This window comes from Lepisosteus oculatus, chromosome 7, assembly GCF_040954835.1.
Source record: "Lepisosteus oculatus isolate fLepOcu1 chromosome 7, fLepOcu1.hap2, whole genome shotgun sequence".
Classification (NCBI taxonomy): domain Eukaryota; kingdom Metazoa; phylum Chordata; class Actinopteri; order Semionotiformes; family Lepisosteidae; genus Lepisosteus; species Lepisosteus oculatus.
In genome coordinates, this window is record NC_090702.1 from 4,151,954 (window position 1) to 4,178,667 (window position 26,714).

Here is a 26,714-nt window from a genome sequence, read left to right on the forward strand (position 1 = left end):
TTACAAGAGCGGAAAAGGGGGTTATGAGTTTAGGAAAAGCTCAGGCTGAACAGATGTAGTCCTTCAACACTGTCAAGACACTGAAGAACCGTTCGTCACAGAGAAAACAGTGGGCAGAACAGAAAAATAAAAGAACTTCTAACTCCTTTTTGTTCTTTGTTTTGTTTATTTCGAGAGAAATGCAATTAAAAGAAGAGGAGATAAAACGTGGGAGGCAAAAAAAAACTCGCATCGACAGCTCATTGGTCTGAGTCGAAATTCAGCTGCCTGGAGCACGCAGCGTGAGCGAGCGACGGACTAGAAAAAGCAAAACCGCAAAGAAGTTTTCTGCGCTCGAAACAAACGCTCGGCGAACTGTGTGCGTCCTGCTCTTTATGTGAAAGTTACCGGTGGAAACATCCTTAAAAATGCCAGTGGCAGGCGGAGCTAAATGCATCAAATATTTGCTGTTTGTCTTCAATTTCATTTTCTGGGTAAGTTGCCGGTTTGCTGATCTTTGGATGGAATGGAGTTAAGTTTTTCGGACTGTCCGCTCAGACAGGTCATCATACTGTAGATCTGATGGACTGGGGACGATAAGAAGCTCGCTGTTGGCACACATGGCTCTTTCTGTGTTTAGAGGAAAAACAGCAACCGCATACAAGAAGTGAGATCTGAGAGTCGCGAAAAAGATTCACACCGAATTTAGGAAAGCATCTGTGCTTATTTTGATATAGCGCTGTATTATTTTGTGTGTCTGTAAGTGAAGAGGCGTAACTTTTAAATACCTTACTGGGGACGCATAAAATGTACGCCACTGAAACTCTCATATTTAAATCGTCATTTTCCCGGAGATAGTTTTTGAACGGACGCAGTTCTTTTGTTGAAGTGAAAATGCTACAGTAAATCAGGCGGCTCCGTTATCTGGGATTAGGAGCTTGTCGCCTTCCTGTCATTTTGATCAGTAATGTGCGACACTGTGGGTTTTTTTTTAATTCCTGTTTGGCACAGAATAGTGATCGTGTGCAGTGTTCATTTCAGTGTGAATTTTTACCGTCGATTTGCAGATAGATACTGTACATCGGAGGAGGCCGAAAAGATGGGGAAATGGTGAAGTTCTGTAAAGCGTATTTTCATTAATTCGAAGGTGTTGGATTAGCATATCTCTGTAGCCATCATATCCTCTTTATTTCGTGCAGTAGTTAGTCTTATTTATAAGGCGAAATCCCTTCTCCCATTGAATGCATTTACAATACACTGTTTATCAGATAATAAAGAAACAAGTCCAGACGCCTGCTATACGATTGCTTTTAATCTGTAGGACTATAAATAGAAATTGCTAATCCCTTGAACAAATTAAGATTACAAGGCCTTCATTACTGTTGGGTGTTTCCTGTAGACAGCCATACATCTGTAGTTAAGGAGTTAAATGTGTGGTTTGACAGTGATCAAAGGCAAACGTCTAAATTCCTTTTTTCTCTGTCCAATATTTAAGCATATTGTAATACTAAAAAAAACGTGTTTAATCATCAACAACGCCATCGTTTGTTTGTTTGTTTTTTGGTTTGAATTAATCAGAGCTGCCAAAAAGGTAAAATATCAACTTCCAACAGTCAACAACAAAATCTTCAGTCTACACATTTCTCCTGTTCCTGTTAAGACCCGTGACATGACCTTTCATAGACAGATTACTCCGAGTGCAAAAGATTAAAAAAACCGATGTGGTACTGTTTGCATTGAGATCTTTCAAGTTTCGAAACTGGCTTCTCTGTATGATTTATTACAAAGAAAACCAGACACAATACTGCTGTTTTTTTTTTTGTTACAACCTAAATTGCATTAAAAATGAGGTGTATTTATTAATAGCTTCCAAGACATGAATGATCATTCGTAATCCTGATCCAGTTTATTACTATAGAGCTGTTTATTACTTGGAGAGATTAAGCACTTTACCACAATTGTGTGTATAATTCAGCTTTGTTTTGCTTTTTTAAGTGTTTTCAGATATTGAAAGTTTAGAAAGGTTTCGAAATGAGCCCCAAGATATCATACTTGGTTTCAAAACATCCTTCACATAGACATCTAGAATTTGCACTGTTGGGTTCTTGCAAGAAATAAAAAACTGTTTTTTTCTTACTTGTTTACATCATTGTTTGGTCATCTACCGAGAATTGTTTGGACAGCTCTAGTGGAACCAAAAAAAAAAAACAGACAGAGCAGTTCTATTTGCAAGGTTTCTTTTGCCGATAATACACTGTGACCACAACCAAGTAAAGAGTGAAGAAAACACTGTTAAAATCTAATCAACCAAACAGTTAAATTACTCAATAAAAATAATAATTGAAGTAAACTATGTAACAGAACATTACCACAAAAAGACGATCTTGCCAACTAACCAGGAATGGTGCCTTTTGGTTTTTTACCATCCCATATTTCCTGTATATTACCATATATTCCTATGAAACTTCACCTGGATTTCTGGGCCCACTAAGTTAAAAGAGGACTGTTTCTGTTCAATCGATTTTTTGCACCTGGGTGTCCTTCTGCGTGGAGTTTGCATGTTCTTCCTGTGTTCTTGTGGGTTTTCTCCGGGTGCTCCGGTTTCTTCCCACAGTCCAAAGACATGCTGGTAGATTAATCGTGTTCTTGAAAAACTGGCCCTGGTATGTCTGGGTGTGTCTTGCGATGGACTGGCATCCCAACCACCCCAGTAACCTTCTAACGGACAACATGGGTGAGAAAACGGATGGGATGGTTTCCTTCCGATTTATACGATGGAATAAGTAAAAAATATGCCCCGTGCTGTAGAAGGAACCGCAGACCATCTGCTAGTTGCTCATCCCTCGGTTTTGCAAATCTAATTTTGCGTAAAGAGACTTATGAATCAAAGCACGAGATGCGGGAATCTCCCTTCGGCGGTTTGCTTAGTGTTGGAACTCACAGTGCACATACAGTGGGAAAAGGTCAAGGTTGTTGTGCAAGTTGAGTTCATTTCCTTTTTGGTGCCTTTTTAGTGCCTTTCAGGACTGGTCTCAGTGTTGCATCATATGGTGTCATGGGCTCCATTACTTAAGTGTTGTCCTTGCAATCGTGGCTGATTAGCCTTCTTCTAAAGAAGCTAGTGTTGGAATGAAGCAATGTACAGTTACTCACCAAGGGAAGTTGAGTGTTTGCTGGGCCAATCATGAAATCTCCAGATCAGATGCTCTCGGCTGGGCTACATAGAGTACAAACAGCATTGTTAAAAAGTGTACAAATGAGCACGCAAAAGGTTCTGCACGTGCCGTTTGAAGTCGGGCCGATTACGAAGCAGCACTGTGGCGTGCTTTGCGAGATGGAAAAGTAAAGCACGTGGGCAGAGGATCGAAATACTAAAAGGTGTGTCCTGCTTAGCATTGTAAAGATCCAGGTGAGGGCTAGATGAGTCTTACAGAAGACTTCAAGGTGAAGAAATGTGAAATTGTGTTGCGAGTCATGAGTGCTTCAGTCCGTTTAAGGATTATTCAAACCTGCAGAATGTGAAGGAGTGGTGGCGCAGCTGTTGCTAGTTTCCTAAACTGTTGTTTGAGGTAATGAGGAGGGCAAATGTTTGCCAGGCTCATTTTGGAATCTTAACTCCTGAACGCACCTTCGTTGCTAGGGAGGAAAAGAAAACTGCCGTGTTTTGAGGCGACTAAAGATGATGTAACTCTGTTGACCCTGTTATTAGGGGGTAATACCGCAGAGAAGTACAAAATCAAAACCGCTCGTGTACCAAACCTAAAAATCTCACCTTGAAGAGATTTTGGAAGTCCTCTTCCTGTGATATGGAAGGCAAGGCCAAAGGCCTGAGTAGGCCAGAATTTATCCTGGCAAGAGGCATAGGCTCTACAGGAAGTAGGAGGAGTTCAAATTAAGATCACTGGTACCTGACGATAGGTGTGAGTGAAGGGGATCAGATTTTATTCACACCTCTCACACTTTAGTGAGTGAGGGATGTTATTTACTGTATGACAGTAGTTCAAGTAGGGAGCTATGTCAGCATGAGTAGCCTGCAAAGGAACAAGTAAAGGTTTATTCCATGATGAAAAGAAACTCAGTTGTGGAGCCTCCTTCTTCTTTACCTGAAGAAGGCTTACAGCTGAAACACTGTTTCTTTTCTTCTTTTTTTCAGCATGGAATAAACCTTTACTTGTAATTTATTATATATAACTAGGTGATTTAAGTTCACTAAAGATGGAAGATGTACCCACAGATTTCCATCCATCCATTTTTGCTCATACGGGGTCAAAGGGGCGCCTATCTCCGCAAGCAAAGGTAGGATGCCAGTCCATCACAGGGCACACACAAACAGACACACGCATACTCACACCAGGGGCAATTCTCCCAGAAGCCAATTAACCCACCAGTATGTCTTTTGAAGAAACCGGAGCATCGGGTGAAAAATCACATGAACATGGAGAGAACATACAATAATAATAACATCACTTTATTAACCCTTTACAATTTCTTGCATAAGGAATTATCTTTTGTCATACCCCAGCTTGCTCTCCATGAGACACACAGAGCGTGTCAGAGCGCAGGGTCTACCATTGTACGGCGGCCCCTGGAGCAGTTGGGGTTAAGGGCCTTGCTCGGGGGCCCAACGGAGTAGGATTCCTCTGCCGGCTGCTGGATTTGAACCGGCAACCTTCCAGCCACAGGCGCAGATCCTTAGCCACAGAGCCACCGCTCCACCCCAAACTCCACACAGACAGAATCCCTGGTCCAGAACTGAATTCAGTGCCCCAGCACCGTGAGGCAGCAATAGTAAACCACAGTGCCACCCACCCCATTTGCCGAGAATTGCGAAAGGCAGATATGATTCTATGTCATTAAAGGGACGAAAGCAAATCTGAAAACTACAGACTAAGCTTGTCTTTACCAGTATCCAAGTAAGTTATGGAAACAATTGAGCTTCACCAAGACTGCTTCCAAAACAGTGACCATTTAAGAGATGATGGTCCTTCTTAAAGTCTCAAACTAAGAGCATTGCAATAATACAGGAAACTGCTCTTGTGGACATCTGTAATGGGAAATGACTGAAATAGCTTTCTGCAGTCAGAGGCTGATGTCAATGGCTATGATCATATGTGTACACAAGAAGCTTAGTTTTCTCCACGAAGAAAAACTGAAACTCTACCTGGGAGGATGCAAGTAATTATGTGCCACAGGCATCTGTTTTAGGCATGTTGCTCTTCCTGATCTACTATATATTATTTTCACTTTCTATTAGGTTCAAATACTGTTTTCAAACTAGTTCTCAGATAATGCAAGTTGCAAACTGGCAATGCAGCAAATAGACAAACGATGGATTGGGCATATGTTTGGAAAATTCTACTTAACTTTGACAAAGGTACTGTAGCATGGGGCTGTCTGGTGGCACGGTGATTAGCATCTGTGCCTTGAAGCACTGCACCTGGAGTTCTGTCTGTGTGGAGTTTGCATGTTTTCCCCCATGTTTAGGTGTGTTTTCCCTCCGGTTTGCTCCAACAGTTTAAAGGCATGCTAGGAGGTTAATTGGCTTCTGAGAAAATTGGCCCTTGTGTATTTGTGTAAGTGCCCTGTGATCAACTGGCATCCCATCCAGGGTGTACCTGCCTTGCACCTGTTACTTGCCAGGATAATCTCTGGCTCCCCTGCAACCCTGAACTGTAGAAAACGGACAGATGAAAATGAAAAGTGATCAATCCGTGTAGTAGCAACAGTATATTGCACAGGCGATTCTCAACTGCAGAAATCTAAGCATGAAGGGAACTGAGTGTTTATGTAAATTCCCCCATGACTGTGCCAAGACAATATAGAGAAGTAGTGAAAAAGCCAGGCAGTAATTCTTGTGTTTATAGCAAAAGGGGTGGAAAGTAATGCAGGCACATTAATCTAAAGTAACTTGCCATACTAAAAAAAGAATTTTAGAGCTTTAGAAAGGCTTCATAAAGGACAGTTAGAATCAGCACTGAGCAAAGACTAGTGGGAGTATGGAACAGGCTTCCCAGCCGGGTGCTTGGAGCCTAATCTGCGGACTCTCTAAAAACAACTGGTTGAAATTTTAGAGTCATTTTGTTACTCAACTACAAACCAAGCAAAATGGCCCAAACAAAACTGATATCCCAGGAAACCTCTCCGCTCTGGGTCTGTGTATAGTAGAGAGTTTGACAGCTGACATCAAAATATCGCCTTCGTGGTCTTAAACGTTGCCAGCCCAGTCGGTCAGGTAATTCCCTATTACCTTCAGAGGAATGTGGTTTCGGTCAAGAAGTTGTCCGAAACTACTGTCCTCTTTGACATGCAAAAGCTTTGAACTTTTCATGTTGAGCAAGAGGATCTTTTAGTATTGCAACCGGCCAACCTCTCTTGTGTAATTTACCAATCTTTAACCATTGATTGAGAAAAATTAAAGGATTTGGGCATTCCAAGACCTAAGGCAGAGACTGTTTCCACTAATTTTCTATGGACTATTTTCACAATGACACTATCCTGCGGCAGGGGCTCAACCTAAAGAGCAGTGCCTCACGTTTACTGTATACTTCTTAGAAAGGCTATAAAAATCGTGGGTTAACCATAAAGCCTATAAACATTTCTAAAATGTCACTGACTGCAATCGCCCACTCAGCATCACAAATTCTAAATGCGTCACGTTAAATTTATCCCGATGTGGGCCAGGTTTAAATGATAATTTTGACCCACATGCAAATTATACACATTGTACAGGGGGACAGCTTTCTGGTTACTAGAGGTTTCTTCTACTTCGAAAAGGAATTCCACATCAAAGTGCTAAGCTAGTCTTTGGTGATGGGTGGGTGAGTAGAAGCTTAGATTTAATACAAGCCTTAGACAAAATAACTACCACAGACAGCAGTCTGAAAATAAAAGCTCAGAAACCAAACCAGATTTCGACTGAAAGCAGATTTCTTAAACAAGAGATTGTCTCCAGCCACCTGGAACTATCCGAGAGAGACTTTTAACATTATCTTCTTTCATATTTAGCGCAAATTCTATTTTTCTACAGCATTCTGTGAACTTACAGCATTATCACTTCCACGTATTTTCTTAATGGTGATATTTAGTCAACAGCCATGTGACAGTGAGTCAACAGCCACAGGTGCCCAGTTCAGTATCAGTCATGTGATTTTTAATTTATTCTGCTCACAGTGGGATTTTTTTTTTCCATTCTGTTCAACGCAGTCGTCACCTGTTTCCATGTTCTGGGTGAGGACCCAGTGCCTTTCATCTGGCAAGACTTGTGGGTATTCTTTTAAAAATATGAGCAACTAAGTAAAATCACCAGTGTTTTACATACTTCAGTCCACTCCTCTCCTTGTTTGTTCACAAGTTAATGAATTTCTCTCCCAAAGCCTCATGACTCAGAGCCTTCCCATAACTCCCACAAGCATTGGATTACAGTGTTTTCCTGTCCACAGAAATACACCCTGTGAAATGGAAAATACAAATAAACCAGGAAATGACACATACAGAAAGTGACTATCATCAGTAACTTTCAGCAATTGGGGTTTGTTCGGAATAAAATGATATAAAAAACTTGAGATTACATAAAGATTCAACCAAAGCTCAAAGATGCCATTATTAAATGAAATATTTTAAAATATTGACATGGTAATATTTGTTGCACGGTAGCTATTAAATCCTGGTTAGTAGCAGACTACAAAGCCACCTAAACATTCCACAAAAAATAGTTACATCAGAGTAGAATAACAGTAAACAAATTCCACCTTTTAATAATACAGCACAAAGTAGGAACACCATTCCTGAAGATGTGGGTTTTCTTTTAGCAACAGAATTGAAGTTGACATGGGGGTGAAGGCATCAGCAGGCGCGATAATGTAGAAATAATTGAGAAGCATCTTCAATACAGGATAGAAACAAAAGTTCGGACGTCTCTCCTGGTGCATTATGGGATTATGCTGCTTGTTGACGGATCTAACAGATGTGTTTGTAACAGATGTGTTTTAGTTCTTGCTAGGATCTGTTGCTGGAGTTTTTTTTTTTCCTGGGAGTAATGGAAACTCCCGGTGTGTCAAAGAGACATACATTACAGGGGAATACCCGAGGGATTACTGAGGTCAAGGGTCCAATTTAACTGTACTTCCAAACAGCTATGCAGTAATCTCTTTCTATCAAGAACTGAATCACCTGCACAGATAATATCCGTAGTTGCTTCAATTTATTCTTTTTTCTGCATTAATCACATCAGCGAGCCTATACAGATTTCTCCCTTCTGACAATGAAGCTGCCAAACAGTCGCTTCATGACATTCCTCTGTAAGTGGGAGTAGGGCACGGCTTTTCTTTACTTAAAACTGAACTTTAATGAGCTGGGTTTTAAAAGGCGTCGGCACAAGTGTCTGGTTTTTGTAAACATCCATGTACAGAGTGCACAACAGTTCAAAATTTCAATATCAAGTCAGTCAGTAGGTAAAGCACTTCTAGAGAAGTGTAGTATAGCCAAACACTTCTCTTCTGCTTTCCAATTTGGACATTTCAAGAGAACGCCATTACATCAACTAAAAATCAATATTGGATTAATGTTTAATGTTGTATAAATCATATATCAGTAGCTCTCCAGAATAATTCTGCATTACTTAGGCTGTATTTAAGAGCTGTAAATTGTGGACAGGCCTCCAGCATCCCTGGGACAATGTATTTCTGTAATTAAATTGATCATTTGTACCGTTAATTCTTCCCCAGGTTTCTGGGCTAGTGGTCCTGGGAACCAGTTTGTCCTCCTCTTAGTCAGGGGTACCAAACTCTGTCCCTGGACTAAGTCCCTGTAAAACACAGTTTATTCTGGCTTTTGTTTCCACCTTAGTGGTCAGTTTAACAATTAAGAGTTCGAGGTGTGTAGGATTTTCCTTAAGATATTTTACCTTTAATCACTCAAAAAAATAACTTAAAGTACAGTTATCTATAAAAGCCAGATTAGAAATTAGGTTTGATTAGAAACTAGCCAGATTGGTAATATTACAGTTATGTAGATAATCAGATAGTTAACTAAGAACTCCGATAGACAAACAGCAGATACTAAGCCTTTCAGGATCAGAGTCTTGACTCCCTGCCTTAGACTCCTACAGAATACAGAAGTTTTAATATTCATCTGTTGATTCACTGGATACGTTTTAGTTTGATTGGCATGAATGATTGATGTTTAGATTGATTTTGGAATTATTGGCTTAGGTGAAGAGCTATTCATTCTGTTCGGTGATTAACAACAGCATTTTAGTTTTTTCAACAAATAGAAACTGGAAAAAAAATGATTTTTTCTTTTTCCTATACTTTTATTTTTCTATTATACCGCTTTTCACTTCCTTGTAGGACTTACTGCTGGTCAGTCAAACCTTTAGATTCGAGATATCGGATTGGAGCCTCGGAGCCCACAGATACAGTGCCTTACAAAAGTGCCCTGCCAATGAATTCAACGGAATTTTGTTTTCCAAGGAATAGATTTTATGGCACAGTGGTACTGCATTGCTGTCTTGCAGTGCTGGAGCCCTGGGTTCATTTCCTAAGCGTGGAGTTTGTATGTTCCCCCCGGGTTCACATGGATGTCCTCCTGGTGCTCCAGTTTCTACCCAGAGTCCAAAGAGAATCTGGTAGGTTAATTGGCTTAAAGGAAAACAAGCCCTGGTGTGAGTGTGTGAGTGTGTTTGTGCCCGTGTGCCCTGTGATGAACTGGCATCCTGTCCAGGGTGTATCCTGCCTTGAGCCCATTGCATGCCAGGATAGGCTCCAGCACCACCATAGTCCACTACTGGATAGAGCGGTTAGAAAATGGATAGATAGAACCAATAAATATTTTAAGCTGAACACTATGTGAAGGAGGCTGAAGGATAACAAAATCTACAAATGAGATAAAGTGAAATTCTCTGGTTGCTTAAGTATTTGCCTCCCCAATTAAGCAATTAACTGCTCTCAGCATTTTTTTTTTATACAGGTCTGTACCATCCTCATCCAATTTGTCTCACTGTCCTGGTAAATTTGTTCAGGTCCTGACAAGTTTGTTTAGGCTTGCAGGATCATCAAGCTTTGCTATTGGACTCAAGTCCGCTCTTATCCGACCACTTCAGTGCGTTCTTGCCCGTTCCTTTCAGGTCCTTGTCCTGGACTGCACTCCGGGCAACTGCAGTAGGTTTTCCTCTAGGATTCACTTGGACACTGCACTACTTATCCCTCAGTCCCTGCTTATAAGAAGCATGCCGATATCATCCACCAGGCGAGACAGCTGAGATGGTCCAGGTTAGGCAATGTTCTCTTCTGGCCTTGCAACCGATGAAATACTTCTCATTTAGACTGATGTTTTGACCCCATAATATCACCTTCTGCCACATGTCTGTAGGGTATCTCATATGGGATGAAACATGTCTTTTGCATTAACAGCATTACGACTCAGAAAAACAGGCCCCAGCAGAGGGACCGGGATTTGATACACAAACAGAAATTCCCATCTCGAATGTACTGCAAAACTTTGGAAACTTTTTTAAATCACTTTTGACTTCACAGCAACATTGTTTACCAGTTTCCTTCCTGCCAGGCTACCCAGTTAAGCCAGATCTCAGTAGCATTCAGTGGTGTAATATAATTCCACTTGTAAACTGTTGATTCAAAGGGAAAGTTATTGTACTTATTGTGCTCTTTACCTCTTTATACCTGATTGGTTTTAAGAGCTCCTTGGTCTTCCCCTTGGTCTTGGTTGATTAATTTTGGGAACATTTACTATCAAGGGTAACATACAGAGAGATTAATTTACTGTGAAGTTAAACCATTTTGATTACACCCAGAGAGAGGCCATTACACCTCTTTTGCGACCTGTTCAGTTTTTCTTTTGCACCTGAAATTCAGGGTTGCCTGGGCTGAGTAAGAGTTGAGAATCTTTTAAATAAAGTTAAACATTAAATTGATCTCCATTCTGCCATAATTTTTGCTTAATCCTTTCGCTGTTCTGTTTTAATCAAAATTCGATTTAAAAAACTAGAAAAAAGAGAAAAACTGTAGAAACTTTGCAGGGGCTGAATACATTTGCAAGGCACACATATTACAAACAGTATACTTTATATTAAAGCAATAGCTATAATTTATAATGACATAAGCAATACAACAACTGATTTAACTGGGCTCCGCGTTAAGAGAGTTTCATGAACTACTGACAAATTGTTAATCTAGGGTGTTATTCTTGATTCAGAACAGTATCTTTTTGCCTCACCGTTTATAGGGGATTAGGGTTTATTTGATGTTTAGCTCAGGGTTGACTGTGGTAGCTGCCCAAGATCGTAGATACTTTCATAGTTACTCATGAAAGACTTTCAAATTAGTTAGGCCCGTTTGCTGGGAAGCCAAAAAGAAACAAGAAAATTGAACCCGTCTTCACTCTGAATTTTAATGGTCCTGCTTCTAAATAAAACTAAGTTTTTGTCAACCACCAACATTTGGCTTACATTTCCAAAGCCGCAGAGTTCTAAAAATTTACACAATTGGGTGTAAGCACCACCTGCCTTATTTCTGAAGAGAGATCATAGCCTCTGACAGACAAACATTAAAAATATATTAAGTTTCATTAAATCATTAATTGAGTTACTGCAAGACAGTGCATCTGCCAGGTGGTCTTTACTGTCGTCTACTTTTCTTATCTAGTACAGTGGATAAAATAAAGTCCCCTTTATAATGACATTAGGGGGTTCCTTTGTTAAGTAACAGCTCTCTAATTAACTGAAAGGCCCTACTGTAAGTGGCTGTACAGCAGTTGTTGTGATGAATACTATCTAGTGAAATGTACTGTGTATACTATAATATTATGGAATGTTATGCGATATACAGTATGGCTCACTCTCTATTGCATTCAGTCCACGTTGGACAAAAGTGCAGGTTTAATCACTAACTGCAGGCATTTTTGAAAATGACATTGACCCTGTGCTATTAAATGGAATTCCTGATGTTCTTTAGTGAACTGCAGAACACAATCCATTTAAAAGCCATACATCCATTATCGGAAAACCACTTATCCTGATCAGGGTCTCGGCAAACTGGAGCCAATCCATGAAGTGTCGTGCACAGGGTGGGACTAACACATAACTGCTCTCTCCCTGGATACAACACCACTTCATTACAGGGACTGGAGAAAGGGACAGTCACCACACTGAATCAGCTCTGTCCACAAGTGTGAGTGCCAAGGAAAAACGCACGTGCGCACAGAGAAAGCATGCAGACTCCAAAACTCTTTCCGAGTCGCAATCTATTAACACATGTGCCCCTCAGGGCTGTGTGAGCTCTCCAGTTCTGTTCACACTTTATACAAATGATTGTACAAGCAGTAGTCAAAGCAACTTCATTTTCATATTCTCAGATGATACAGCTGTGCCTGGCTTAATGCATAGAGGTAGCAGCTCATATACATGTTAGAAATCCAAAGGTTTGTGCAAGGGTGCGTCAACAATAGCCTAATTCGGAATTTTGAAAAAAAACAAATAGTTTTCCATCCCAGAGCAGTTGGTGATCACTCACAGGTAGTAATCCACAACGAATTTATCTCTCAGGTCGATTCATATAAGTACTTACTGTAGGTGTACACAGACAGTAACTGTGCTGGACTACTCGTGTTAAGAGTGTTTGCTCCAAAGTTCAGCAGCACTTATATTTCCTGCAAAGACTAAGAGTGTTTGGGGTCCGACAGGTAATGTAGTAATGAAGTAATGCCACTCTTTTACCGTGCTGTAATCGAGAGCATTATCAGATATGGTATTACAGTGTGGTTTGGCAATTTATCAGTTCATTTAAAATTGCAAATTACCCGCCTCATCCAGACAGCTTTGTAGGTCATGGGAGTGAAACAGCACCCCTCCCTGCAGCCAATCTTGGAAAAATCCATAATCAAACAGGCAGGAAAAATTCTATCAGATCCTTCCCACATCCTCAATTCTGAATATCAACTTTTTCCTTCTGGCAGACGTTTTAGGGTTCCCAAATGTAAGTCAAACAGATACAAACATCCCTTTGTTCCACTACCCATTAAAGCGGTCAGTGCAAATGTCAAGGATGAACAATTTTGACTCTTACAACCCACTTGAGTGCGATATGTTTTGTGACTTGTTATAAATGTTACATGTTGTTATGTGTTATACTGTACATGTGCAATGCGTTTCTTATTTTTTGTAATAGAATAATGTGCAATGTTTGTCTGTTGATCTTTTTTTTATTATTTGCATTCTTTTTAAATGTACAGGAGTGTGGGGTGTCCATAAAAAATTCCCTCAGGGGACAATAAAATCTTATCTTATATAGACAGGCACTTGATGCCGGACTCAAACCCGGAGTTCGGGAGCTGTGAGGTTACAGTAGCAACTACCATGCTACAATGCCACCTAGTATAAAAACCTTTAATTGTATGTAAAATCCAATTTTAAAAACATTTGATTCATTACAATATATAACAGTTTAGGATTTTTTGCACGAATATATCCATTTTTTTTACAAAAAGAACAAAAACTCTTTTGTGGGTTCTGAGTCTGCATTGGTCATTTCCTCTGTCATGTATTGTTCGGCATGAAATCAGAAACAGAAAACAACAAAAATACGTTTTAGGGTTTCAGAAAAGTTTGAATCTAGAAATTTTCCAGAGGATGTTTCACTGTCTAATGCTATTTTATTACTGCCTCCTTTGCAGGAAACAGGTGTCATACAGTATACAGTTCTTTTCCTGGTCTCGGCTAGCCAGTTATGTTGACTAGTTTAGAGCTGTGATGGAGCACTTTGTTGTTATCTATATTTTTCATGAGTGTATATCTTTCTGGAACATTGAAGCTCCTGTTTAGCCAACAGGGGTGGATTTTATCTTCTTGATAGAGTAACGGGTTTTCTGAATGAAATCAATTCTGAAGTTGTTTTCTGTCGAAGGTCTTGTTAAAACATTGTGTAATAATTGCAGTTGTACAGGTTATTCATGTAAAATAACCTACTGCCGTGCCCGCTCATTCTTTTTTCATAGCGACTCATGAAAGACTTTCAAATTAGTTAGACCTCTTTGCAGGGAAGCCAAAAAAAAGAATATTGAACGTGTCTTCACTCTGCATTTTATGGAAGTGTTCCTGCTTCAAGAGAAAATTGAATTTTTGTCAACCACCACCATTTGACTTATATTTTCAAAGCAGCAGAATTCTAGAAATCCACACAATTTGGTGTAAGCACCACCTGCCTTATTTATGAAGAGCTGTCAGATACCGACAGACGAACAGTAAAAACATACTTGAGTAGTTTGCTAAGGATTTCTAAATTTGCAACCGTACAGTTATTATTGTTAAAAGTGTCCAGATACTGCCTAGTCATGGACCACAGAATGGTCAGTTTTTTTAGTCTTGTGGATTATACCACGGCTGTCTTTATTGCTGGTGCACACATTGAGAAAAACAAGCAAGCATCTACTAACTTTTGGTAAATTGCAATTAGGGTAGGAACAGAAGTTTAGACTCATAGTTGTGATTTTGATCTTGTTGGAGCAGAAATGTCCTCATGTTTATATTCCTAGTTGAATTGTTGGGATTCCGTTTGGATTTTTATTTTTTCAGATTTCCAACTTGCAGAATTCACAGTGCTCATTGAAGAACTGTGTGCAGAGCAGTAGTACTATGCCTTTGTGAGTCACAAGAATGTCACCCTGGAATGGATAGCCCCTGTGAATGTTAAGAATACAATTCAGCTGTAAATGGTTTTCTATGCGAGCACATCTACAAAATGAAAAAAATACACACAGTGTATTCAGGCTTGTGCTGTGCTTAAAACTTGTTTAAAATTCATTACCTGACTGAAGGACCTTGGACCACAGGGACAAATATATTTATTCTGAAATCATACGAGTCACTTATTGCACACCGAGGCCAGTCAAACAATTGTGCGATTTATCTTTTGCAACTGGATAAATTTAGGTTTTCCTTTGCAAAGGAGGTGAATACATATTCAATCAACATATTTTAGCTTTTGATTTTTCTGTGTAGGTTTTGCTGATAATTTAACTCCTTTCACCCATACAGTACATTGTCAAAAGTGACTTACATCATTCATAATTCATCAAAACGAGACATCAGCACAAGTGTATTCATACTTTTGGAAGGCATTGTGCGGTCACATTTCTTCTAATTAATAATCAAATGTGATTTCCTGACAAGGTGACATTTCATTTCTTTCACCCTTGAAAGTGTTTGGGTTGAGCATTCACGTCTTGATGAGACATATCCCGACGTCATTTACAAATCATTTGTAATTCAACACAATGGGACATCATTGAAAATGGGGTGGATGTGTTTGCAAAGCGCTGCATACTTAAAGATGAAATTTTTAGAAAATGAAAAGACGGATTGCTTCCACAGTCCTAACTACAGCCATACATATATAAGAATTGACACTGTTCCTTTGTTGCAAACATGTAACATTATTATACTATTCAATAAACACAGCACTGAAATTAGCAGACAGAGGGACTATCTGAGTAAACCGAGAATAAAACATGACATTAAACAAAACTGCTGGTAATACAGTAAGTCCTAAAATGAAATGTTGGAAGTAAACTGGTGAATGGCTTGGGCTTTCCCCCAGCTGTGATGCAAAACCTGTACTTTGTTTTATACCAGTTTTTTTTTTTTCATTTTTAAAATTCAGTGCGTGAATACACTGGGCATATCCCATACCTATCCCGCTGTCTGAGAGATGGCTCTCAGCCGTTCATTTTCAATTGCTGAACTCGCCTATTTAGAAGCAGGAGATTCTGAATCAGCTGCAGACTCCATTGTAACCATGTACACGGCAGTAGAGCATTCAAATGTTTATCCTGTAAAGCAAGCAGGTACTGCTGGTGACGGTATACAAATATCGTATACTGTATACAACTAATTTGTATTGCACACAAATAAGCAGTGGGCAGAAGTAGCAGGCCTGCACGGTAACTTGACACTGCGGAGAAGACGAGTTCTTGGTGACTACTGGAGTTATAGCTTTAGAAACGACACAAACGCAATGCAAGAGTGCTTCTCCTTTACAATAAAACGTGAAACAAATTCAATCATTAATATGGAGAAATGGGGTGGCGTGGTGGCGCCATAGTTAGCATTGCACCCTCACAGCACTGGGGTCCTGGGTTCAGTTGCTGGGGTGCTGTCTGTATGTTCATGTGCTCCAGTTCCCTCCTACAGTCCAAAGGCGGGCTGGTAGGCGAATTGGCTTCTGGGAAAACTGGCCCTGGTGTGAGTGTCTCTGTGGGTGCGCAGCTCATTGTGCCCATTACTTGCCAGCCGCCCGACAACCCTCTGGACAGTAAGGTTAGAGAATGGATTTATGGATATGGAGAACTAAATGCTTGTAGGGTACTGCTCAGATTCACTGTTGTGACGTTATACAGAACCTGGGAAACAGAGAAAGTCTCGGATGAAACATTGACCCGCACTGAATGAGACTCGGGTTAAAAGGTACTGTATATGAACTACTGAAGCAAAAATGTTTTCCAGCCACATTCACGGTTCAAGCTGTTACAGTCTTATTTGTAGATTTCAAGGCTGTGGTGCCTTTATTTCAAAATATGTGACTGACCACACTATACTGTACACATGCTCACAGTTGCAGACTGGCCCTCAGGTATCAATGACAACATTACTCACTGGTATGTTAAGTACCAGATCATTACTTATTCTATCCATGTCCATTATAGCTCTTTATGATTTCTTCTACACAAACTCATTCCAGCGAGTACACACTAGGAGGTTCGAGTAAATGAAGTAACAGGATGTGTAATAGCATAGAAACAAGCTAAAACTCTATCTTTGTGATGCAGGAATGCTGAGTGAACTGATATCAGTGGAGCTTTTAGCAGGTGGAGTTATTTAATTACCAGCCTAACCAAGGTCAGGCCAACGAAGGTTTTAGTTTGTGTAACCACACAACACACATGTAAGTTGTGGAGTGTTTTCTGTGTTTTCCGAAATTTGGCTTACATTATAAATGAGGGAAACAAGACAAGCTGAAATATTATACCATTATTATATTATGAATTTCAAAGTGGGCAAACTTTCTGGAAGCTGACCATTACTGTGGACTCAGAGCATTTTGTTCACAGTGGGGAACTGGTCTTAGTTGCAAGATTCTTGTGCCGTTATAGTACTCAGACATCTGTCCTCTGATTACCTTTAGGTAAAACAGGTGCAAAAGGCATGGATTAATTACAATGGCCTGACTTATTTTGTTTTTTTCTGTTAAACAGATGGCGCTCGAGTGCAAATGCAGAATACGGATACTAATTACAAGTATGGGTTAATGGAACTATAGAATGTTAAAAAGGAAAAACATTTTGGACTCATCAGCTATGTGGAGAAGGTAGGGAGAGACCAGAAATAGGCTACAAATGAGTAAAGAGAGGAAGACATTTATATGTACAAAACTGAGAGGCAGCATACATGCAACAAATAAGTATTGAGACCCACTTTAATGCATGCCAATATACTGGTGTTGCAAATCATATTGAAAATGTACAATATTAAGCATCGTCAAAATGTTCCCTAAGAATTATGTTAATTCTACAGCTCATATCTGAAGAATTTCCATGGATTTTCAAATTATTGTTGACAGAATGAATTGAGCACCACAAATCCATTTAGTATATGGGATGCTAAAATAGTTACAAGAGTAAATAAGGAGGACACCACAGTGCAATACAGTTTTTCATAATCGGACAATAAAACATTTGGAGTAGCTCACAGAGATTGATCGTTTGACTTTATGTACTTGAATGTGAGAAAATGAATGCCATTTATTTCCCCCCACACAGGAAGTCTTTTGTGTTCCTATCTCTCACTAGCTGATTGCAGTGGTAGCGTAACTCTGATTTTTCCTGATTACACAAGCTGAAAGGGCAGCTTTCCCATGTGTGAGCCCTAAGGGGATTTAAAGGGTTGTGTGATTACATAAATACACAAGACCAGTAGCTACACGATTCCATTCAGTTTTTTTTTTGTAGACATTAAGGTTTCGAGTAAATCTCTTTTCATGGTAATGTTGACTCCCATTCAGTTTCATCAGACCTCTAAACTCACTGCCAGTTTTTGCTTTTCTGTTCCGCACCCACTTGCAAATAATTCCCCTCCCCCTGCCTGGGAGTTTCACAAAAGAACAGGTGAGACAGATTAGGGAGTGGCCTCCAACTAACTTCAGCTTTTCCACAAAAGCGCACCTTGTCCTTCAGCGCCGGGGTCAGTCTTCTGAAGCACTAAGATCTGTGGAGATACCTCTTTTTCTTTAAAATCTCTCTTCACCCAAAAAAAGCAGTCATGAAAGGGGGCATGCAATGCATTAAATACCTGATGTTTGCCTTTAATTTTCTATTCTGGGTAAGTTTTTAGTTTCTTGGATTCTGAATGTGTTTTGTGACTGTAAGAGCTAAGCCTGTGGGGGTTATTCTCTGCAACCTTTTTTTTCTCCCCTCGAGTAGGATTTACAGTAGGTTTCATAGAGGCAGACCTTTTTGGTCCAAGTACGCCTCCAAATATTAAGCACAGAGGTGGTTTTCCTAAAGTGAAATGTTAAAGCTTGTTGGCAGAGATGAAGAACTCCAAAATGGAATAAACAGAAATTACTTCAAACTAGTGTAATGGAAAAAAGCATTGCGCCGTGCAATAGTTATCTGAGGACCTTTTCGTTCTGTATATACAGTAGGCAAACTATTTTTTCATGTTACTTTTCAAGTTGGTTAGTTACTGATTGCTATCAAACAAGCTTTGCAGTAAAATCTTTAATGTCAAATGGAGGTTATTTTCCTACTGAAGGATTAGGGAGGGTACCTGAAGAGTTGAATGTGAGGATTGTCTTTCACAATTATTCTAGTACAGTACCTGCTGTGAAACAGTGAAACCTGCTGAGTGCTGAGCACATCACATAATAGTGTGGTCAGGGTGCGTAATTATTCTAAAGTATTCAGTGTTTTCTAGTCTTGCCTAAGAAGACGTTCATTGAGAACTATTATTTTGGTTCAAAAGCAAGCTGTTACAAATTGTAATAGCATTTTGGGTTATCTTCACGGGATATTTCTGTATATAATAGTTGTGTCAATTTATGATCATTTAAATTGTTCTGATCATTTAGGCTGGTTTTACTGGGGCAAATCGTTTGGTAATAGACTGACTTTTCAATGAATCAGTGCTCATTGTGAGAGAGAAGGAGCTACAAGGCAAAGGCTTAATATACTTTTGCTGCTTAGATGAAGACTAGAACAGTGAGAGTGAACGTGAAACATGATTCTCTGTTGTGGACTGTTAGGAAAAAATAGGAAAATTAGAAGCCATTTTAAAAAGCTTTCATGCAGGTTCCAAATTCCTTAAATAACAAGGTAGTGTAGCACGAAGGTTATTATGGAGTGAAGAGAGAGATACAATTTTAGGTCAGATTATAAAATCTATAAAACACCAACAAGTCTTCTGAAATACTCTACATAATGTGGCAATTATTTCTGGGTTTTTTTATAATTAGCTTTAGTTTTAAAGTTATTTAGTTAATGAAGGATAACTTAGTTCTATTTTTAAGTGTTCCAGTAGAATCAAGTGGAAAGTTTAGGTGAGGAAAAAGAATCACTGTATTGGTTTAGACAGGTTTACATTTTCCCTGGACTCGCTGCAGTTGGATTGTAACTGGCTAAACAAGTTTTGAAGGAGAACAAAAGAACCAAGACCATCTTGGTGTGTCCTGAAACTCTATTTGCATCACCACTAGAAATATTCCTCTTGACATTTGGAGTGAATGGGCAAAACGCCATTTGCTTTGGACCAGTTTGTGTTGTGGACCTTTTTGTTCTGAACAGGTAACAACAGGATGTGTATATTAAAGTAGTTCAAGTAAGAATCTATATCAGAATGCGTTGGCTACAAAGGAACAAGTAAAGGTTTATTCCATGTTGAAAAGAGAAGAAAAGCGACAACATTTTGGCTGTGAAGCCTTCTTCAGGTGTGAACACACACAAGTAATGACCCTTTACTTGTTCCTTTTAAAGTATTAAAAGTATTCCAGCAATCTCAGGTGCAAGTCTGAAAACAGAAGTGCCTTGTTTGCACATATCTGATCAAATGCTGGCTAGTTATCTTGCATTACAGGAGGACTGATTAGAAACTTAAAAACTTTTAAACTAAAAATAAGATATGATCTACCCTTTTTTTCAAACTTCAGCAATACATCATTCACTGTAAAAATGAAAAACAATGAATTTCAAGGGCCTATGGCTTAAGCCCATACATGTATTTTAATGGAAATGGCAGGCATTTTGTTTAGGGACAGATGCGTGGGTAACCGTTTGGAACTGAGTGGTTTGAATTGTGATTATTGTGGTTTTTCTTAACAGATTAATTTGAATTTGCATTTACGTGGAGGTCTTTGAGAGCAAATTCAGTCTAAGGGGAAGATGTGCAAGTGGCTGGTCTTGGCTCTGATTCTATCAGTACATACTGTACAAATAACCCAGTATCATTGTTTTCATTAGTATCTATAAAAATGGAAGTAGATTTTCTATTTGTATAGTTTATGAAAAACTAATTTTATATAGTTTATTAGGAAGTGTCTGAAAAACCAGATCCCTCTTAATGAAGAGTGAGGGAAAGAATTAATGTGATACTGTACCTTCAAATTCCAAGGTCTGAATATACAGTATAAAGGAAAAAAACCCAGGAGAGTCTCTAGTTAGGTATGAAAAGTTAACATACTGTAGCCTAGAAATATTTGTAGTGCACTTTCTAGACTTTTTTGAAAAATGTCAGATTTACTTTCCTAAGCTGGTGCACAAAATATTTCTATTAAGTGGGGAGAGTAAGTAATGGCAGTGACTTCGTCAGGTGAGGCAGGCCTAGTCCTTTTCTTTAGTTTCTTAGGAATCTGGACATTTGAAAGGGCTCATATGACTCACCCAGCAACTCAATGCCAGGGTGTGTCATGAAAAACGGGCCTTTACAAATTGGTGCTAGAATTTCATTTCTTCGGCTTATTCAAATCTTGTATCTGGCTGTGGTGCTTCCTTCTCTGTTTTAAAACTTTGTAACTAGAAGTATTTTACAGACAGGTGAGGTCCAGTTTCAGAAAGCATTCACTGTACGAGTTAAGGAATCAATTGACAACAAAAGTGTAGGAAAACGGATGAGGCTGCCTACGAAAGAATTGAGGCCTGTAAATCGATACTTTCGTCGGCACAATGTGGAGAAGTGTTTAAAAATACACTGTTTAAGGTCCAAGTGTTGAAACGCGAGTTAAACGTGTGTTAAAACTGTATAGTGTAGTGATACACTATTATAGAGGCTTTACTGAGCTGGTTCAGTTAAAACTGTGACCTGGCTTCATTTGAGACAACGGTATATTGGCCCTTATCAATTAACTACAGTACTAGCAAGTTGACAAGCTTCATGGGTGAAATGACCTTCTCTCATTGGTGACCATTAAGTCCTTTCAAAAACAAAAATAGATTTCAGCTCATTGAAAGTTTGAAAGAATTTTGTACTGTATTTTTTCCTGTTCGAATTGAGTCGAGTTCACCTGCATGACCAAGGCCTATGAATTTAAAGGGGAACTGCAGTCCCAGTTTCTCAGGCTTGTTATTAAATCTCGGCAACAAATTAAATTAATTGATGAGGGTATGGCCAAATTTTTCAAATTCCAAATTGAGCACAAAATGTGAACTTTGTGAAAGTACTGTATGTTTGCAAGTTGGCACAAACCTCCGGTCTCACCATGGGTGAGAGTGAAAGTTTGCATGAATTACAACGTGACGAGGCCCTTCCTGTTCTCTAGTCACTGTACTTACTGTACTAATGTACTGGTTGTGCAGCAGACATTTCACTGCAGAAATGTTCCAACATGATCTGCTTGCAGAGTTAACAAATAAGTAGTATGTGTTGGAAAAACGTCTCGAAATTGAAAGCAAGATTTCTAATTGACTAAAAGGGATGTATCACAAGTCTGCTGGTTTATGCTGTGCATTTTACTTTTAAAATAGAAAAAAATCGCAGTGCAGTTCCCCTTTACGTGCTGGTGAAATGGGCTTTGTGAAGGCACATTCCCAGCTCATCTGTTGGCTGTATAGAAATGAAGCATATATACTGGCAGAAAAACATCTGGTGGGGTTATTTTGTGAAGCTAATATGTTGTTTAGTAGCAGCCACCCATGTGCCCAATAACATTTTTCCTTTCCTGTTACAGAGGGCACTGTTAAACTTTCCAGAAACAGGTGTTTCTACTTCAGGGGTCTGCAGAGCTACTCTCTTGAACAATTCAGTTCACTTTGTTCCTTTATGTTTAAGAGAGCTAACAGTACATCCGTTATGGAAATCTAGAAAATGAAAATCTATAAAATTGAGGCTTAGGAATGCTTGACAGCTGAACCTGTGTGCTAACGATTCCAAATATATTTCCTTAAATGATATTTAAAGTAACAAAAAAATTGAACAGCAGTATTGAGATGTACTGTAGGCGAGAGCTGGTCATCTTCTTATCAAACTTGAAGCTGTACAATTACATTTTTCAAGTCCAAGTCTGCACATACACCCCAAACTTGTTAGCTTCAGACAATCTCATTCACTTTGACATTCCTTGCCAGTGTCTCCAAGTTGTCTAGCTGCAATGCTATTTTTTGGGGGGGTTGAGATAGTTGTTTTACAGTGCAGACAACAGAGATGAGCAGCAAGACAAAAACTGTAGGAGGACTGCCACTGTAGGAGGAAGCATAATGCAACCGTGTTAAAATAATTGGCATGTAAATGCTGGTTTTGTTGTTTGTTTGTTTTTTAACCAGTTTGCTACATCCAATGTGCCTCTTGGAATACTGGATGGGATCAAGTATTGTTGAAGGAATTTTAAGAGATCTTATCCATCGGCTGGCCCTCATCTTATCCAGGGTGTGAAAATGCTTAGAAACGAATCCTGGTGTGTCTCTCTGCTTGGCTCTCAGGAGTTCCTTTCATAATGAAGGCGTTTCAAACCCACACCGAGCTGTGCTGCCACACACTGTGCTGGTCTTCGCTACCTTAGTTGCATCACCAATTGGTTAAGTCGTAGGAGTTGTTTTCAACATTTCTGCTCCATTTTTTTTAAAGCTTTCTATAAAACCTGTGGAGCTGTGGCTTTCTAGAATTGGTTTTTGTAGAATCTTGCTCTAGCCAGTACTCAGCTGAGTGATCTTGTCCCACTTTATACTGTAGTTACTGTATGAATGTATAAGTTGAGAAAACTTAAAAAGTGTCTTTTTTGCTTTCAGTAAGGTTAAAGGCAACAACCGGATTATGAAAGGCTCTGAAGTATTGGGAAAAAGGGACTGATGAACCCTGTGCCTATGGCTTTTTGTTCCCTATTTATACAACTGAAACACTGGTTGAATTACAGAACGTTTTTGATTTTTCTCTCTGAACCTTGTTCACAGGTTAAGGATGAAGCTGACTCCTTTAACCTTTTGTAACAACTTTGTGTGTGTGTGTGTGGAAGCAATTTAAAAGTGCACTAATTAGTTGGGTATCTGATTTTATCATCATTACCTTTCTTATGGATTATTATTATTTTTAAAAAACAGGTATTTGTGGTAACTTGTAATCAGCCTGAGAGGGATTCTTGACATTTACTTTCGTTGTACTGTTGTATGTGTTGCTGTTGGTTTCTGTGAGACTTCTGTTTATTTATATTCTACAGCTTCCCAGTCACTATATATAATAACTCTCAGTGAAGTGTACAAGGGGAGAGTGTCTATTTTCCAGGCGATCGGATTGTAATCGCAGTAGTACACGGTGTATTTAGCAGATTAGTCACTTTTCTTACTAATAACTGGTATTATCTAAAAGTAAAGGATGAAGTGTTGTTGCAATAGGACTGGGTGATGCATTTCACCATTCTTTAACAAGACATGAATGCAGTTGGAGAACTGCAATGCGTCAGTGTGACGAGCTCAGAAGGTCAGCAGTGTTAACGCAGAGGGTTTTTTTGTCATCAAGTGGAATGATAAGAATTTTCTGCAGAATAGCCTTCAGTGATAAGGCCCCTTCCTAATATGTTTTGCAACAGCAACACTCTGAGGGGTTACGAACAATGTTAGTCTTGTAACCTTGAACAAATAGCTTGCACTTTGCAGAACACCTTTCAGATTTTCATTAAATATTTCTGTTGAAGATAAGCTGGGAACGTAAAAAAAAAATACTTGCCGTGAATGTTCAAGTACTGCACCGTAAATATCCCAAATCCTATTTTTGCCTAAAGCTCTCATTTTCTGGTAATTTCCTAAATGGAGAAACTTTTCTGAGAACTATAATTAGCCTTCAGTCAACTGTTCTGACCAACAATGCTTTTATTTTTAGACATTGAAAAGAGTGCTCATGCATTTTTTTTGTTCTCAGTAGTGATGTTTCCTACTTGATAGTATGATAAACATCCATCCATTTCCGAGTCATGGGGGAGCTGGAGTCCATCCCAGCAAGCAACAAGCACAAGGCAGGAAACACCCTGGGGACACCAGTCCATTGCTAGGAAACCACACACAAACATACACAATCACACCAGGGATAGTTAACCTACCAGCATGTCTTTGGGATGTGGGAGTTAACTGTAGCACCTGGAGGAAACCCACTTGAACATGGGAGAACATGCAGACTCCACACAGACGGTACCCTAGGTCCAGAATTGAGCTCAACACCCTAGCACTGCACATGCTAACCAGTGTGCCCCCATGATAAATATCAATTTTTTTAAAAAAATTATCAAACTGATTTAACTTTATACTACAAGTGTTTTGGAAGATGCGTTGTATTGGCCCAAATGTCAAAAACTGTATCAGTTTAGACAGGCTGTACAGTGCCCGCACATTTGCAACAACCATTAAGTGTTATATCAACCTTTGGGGGAGGTCTTGAAAGATTAATGGAAAGAGCACTCCATACACAGAAGTTCTCCAAGACATTTAGTCATTAATTAAAGTTGCATTCCTGTAGTAGTCTGTGGCTAGTTTCTGCAGCACAAGAAGATCCTCAATATATTGATTGTAGCAGACGGATCATAGCCTGGGTTCTTATTTAAAACAGTACTCTTTGCTTTACCTCTAGAAATCTAGGATGAACCAGACCCAAAAAACTCAGACAAACCAACATACACAAACTTCTAGTCATTTCTCCTTCCCCCCACCCCCCCAAAGATAACAATTTACTCTTAATATTCCATGCAACCCAATTTTGCGATTTGAAACCGATTTACAAAAACATGGAAGTTTGGAAAACCGACTTCAGTGGTCTAGAGTGACTAATTTGTTGCTTCCTTGGTTTCTTGCCTCTGGAGTTCTGTGTTTTATAGAGGCACTGTTGAAACCAAAACATAACCAGAGCCTTTTATGAGGAAGCCAGGCACAGGAAGTCATGGTCGTAAAGACCACTATAGTAAATTTGAGATACCCAGGTTGTGCAGAAAAGAAGTTTAAAAGTCCATATTATTTCCAAAGCCTTCTCTGTTTACAGGAAATGTAGCACTTCAGATACTAATGCACAGGGAGCTTGAAACTACAGTAGTTGCACTCCAACAGAGGCAAACTTTTTTTTGGGGCCTTCTTTTCCAGTTTGAGGCAACATGTCATGGGCAGTGAGCCCCTCAGTCCTCCGCCTTCCTGTATCACATCCTCTAAAATGGACTAATCATGTTTTCTCTTCAGCTTGCAGGAACAGCTGTGCTGGCAATCGGACTATGGCTGCGCTTTGACTCCAGAACCAAAGGCATCTTTGAGGTGGATTCCAACCCATCGACATTCTTCACAGGTGAGAGCAGCGTGTCTGACTGCCCTGGCCTGTCAGTAGAATGGGTTGTGCTACACCCCTCACCAGAGCTTTATTTAAAAAACATTCCTCACTGTAACCTGGATGTCAGGTAGTCACCTCTGTACTGTTGAATAATGATAACACTTTTTTTTCCAATTCTGGGATCTTTAATATTAAAAACAATCTATTTCTTTATTAGTTCAGGTGGGTAGCTGCGTCAGCATGCGTAGGCTGCAAAGGAACAAGTAATAGGTTTATTCCATGCTGAAAAAAAGAAGAAAGAACACAACGTTTCGGCCGTGGAGCCTTCTTCAGGCTCACACCTGAAGAAGGCTCCACGGCCGAAACGTTGTGTTCTCTTTCTTCTTTTTTTCAGCTTGGAATAAACCTATTACTTATTTCTTTATTAGTGTGGCCTGCTGTCACAGTGGTTAGAACTGCTACCTTGCAGCGCTGTAGCCCCGTGTTAAATTTTGATCCTAGGGTGCTTTCTGTGTGGAGTTTGCATGTTCTCCTCTTGCTCCACTTTCCTCCCCCAAGTCCAAAGACATACTAGTCAGTTAATCGGCACCTGGGTATAAGTGTGTGCCTGGTGACGGACTAATGTCCAGTCCAGGGTTTACCTGCCTCCTGAGATAATAGGGTTAGCTTCCCAGTGACCCTAAATTGGATGAAGCGGTTAGAAAATGGAGGGATGGATAATTTTGTCTTCTGCTGCATATACTTTGAAAAGGTGCACAAGTTGGAAATTAGATAGAAGGGAACAGGAGACATTTCTTTACCTATAGAGTTGTGGGAGTATGGAACAAGCTATCCGCCCATGTTGAAGCCGATAGACTGGTTTTGTTAAAAGAAAATGGACTGGATCAATTACTCAATACCAAACAGGCTAGATGGTCTCATTTGCAACCTTTCTTAATGTCTTAAAATAAGA

At 39.5% G+C, this 26,714-nt stretch overlaps 1 protein-coding gene across 2 annotated transcripts in view; it reads left to right on the forward strand.

The window, feature by feature from the left end:
- Positions 1 to 272: 272 nt before the first annotated feature.
- Positions 273 to 26,714, forward strand: part of cd9b (CD9 molecule b) — a 39,996-nt gene continuing 13,554 nt past the window's right edge. Inside the window, exons 1-2 of one of the 2 annotated variants that reach the window (XM_069192036.1) lie at positions 273 to 473; positions 25,678 to 25,780. In XM_069192036.1, coding sequence (XP_069048137.1) covers positions 408 to 473; positions 25,678 to 25,780 — 169 coding nt within the window. In that variant the 5' untranslated portion in view covers positions 273 to 407. Of the gene's footprint in view, positions 474 to 18,190; positions 18,365 to 25,677; positions 25,781 to 26,714 lie in introns of those variants that run through there. The other variant, XM_069192037.1, reaches the window with a different exon arrangement.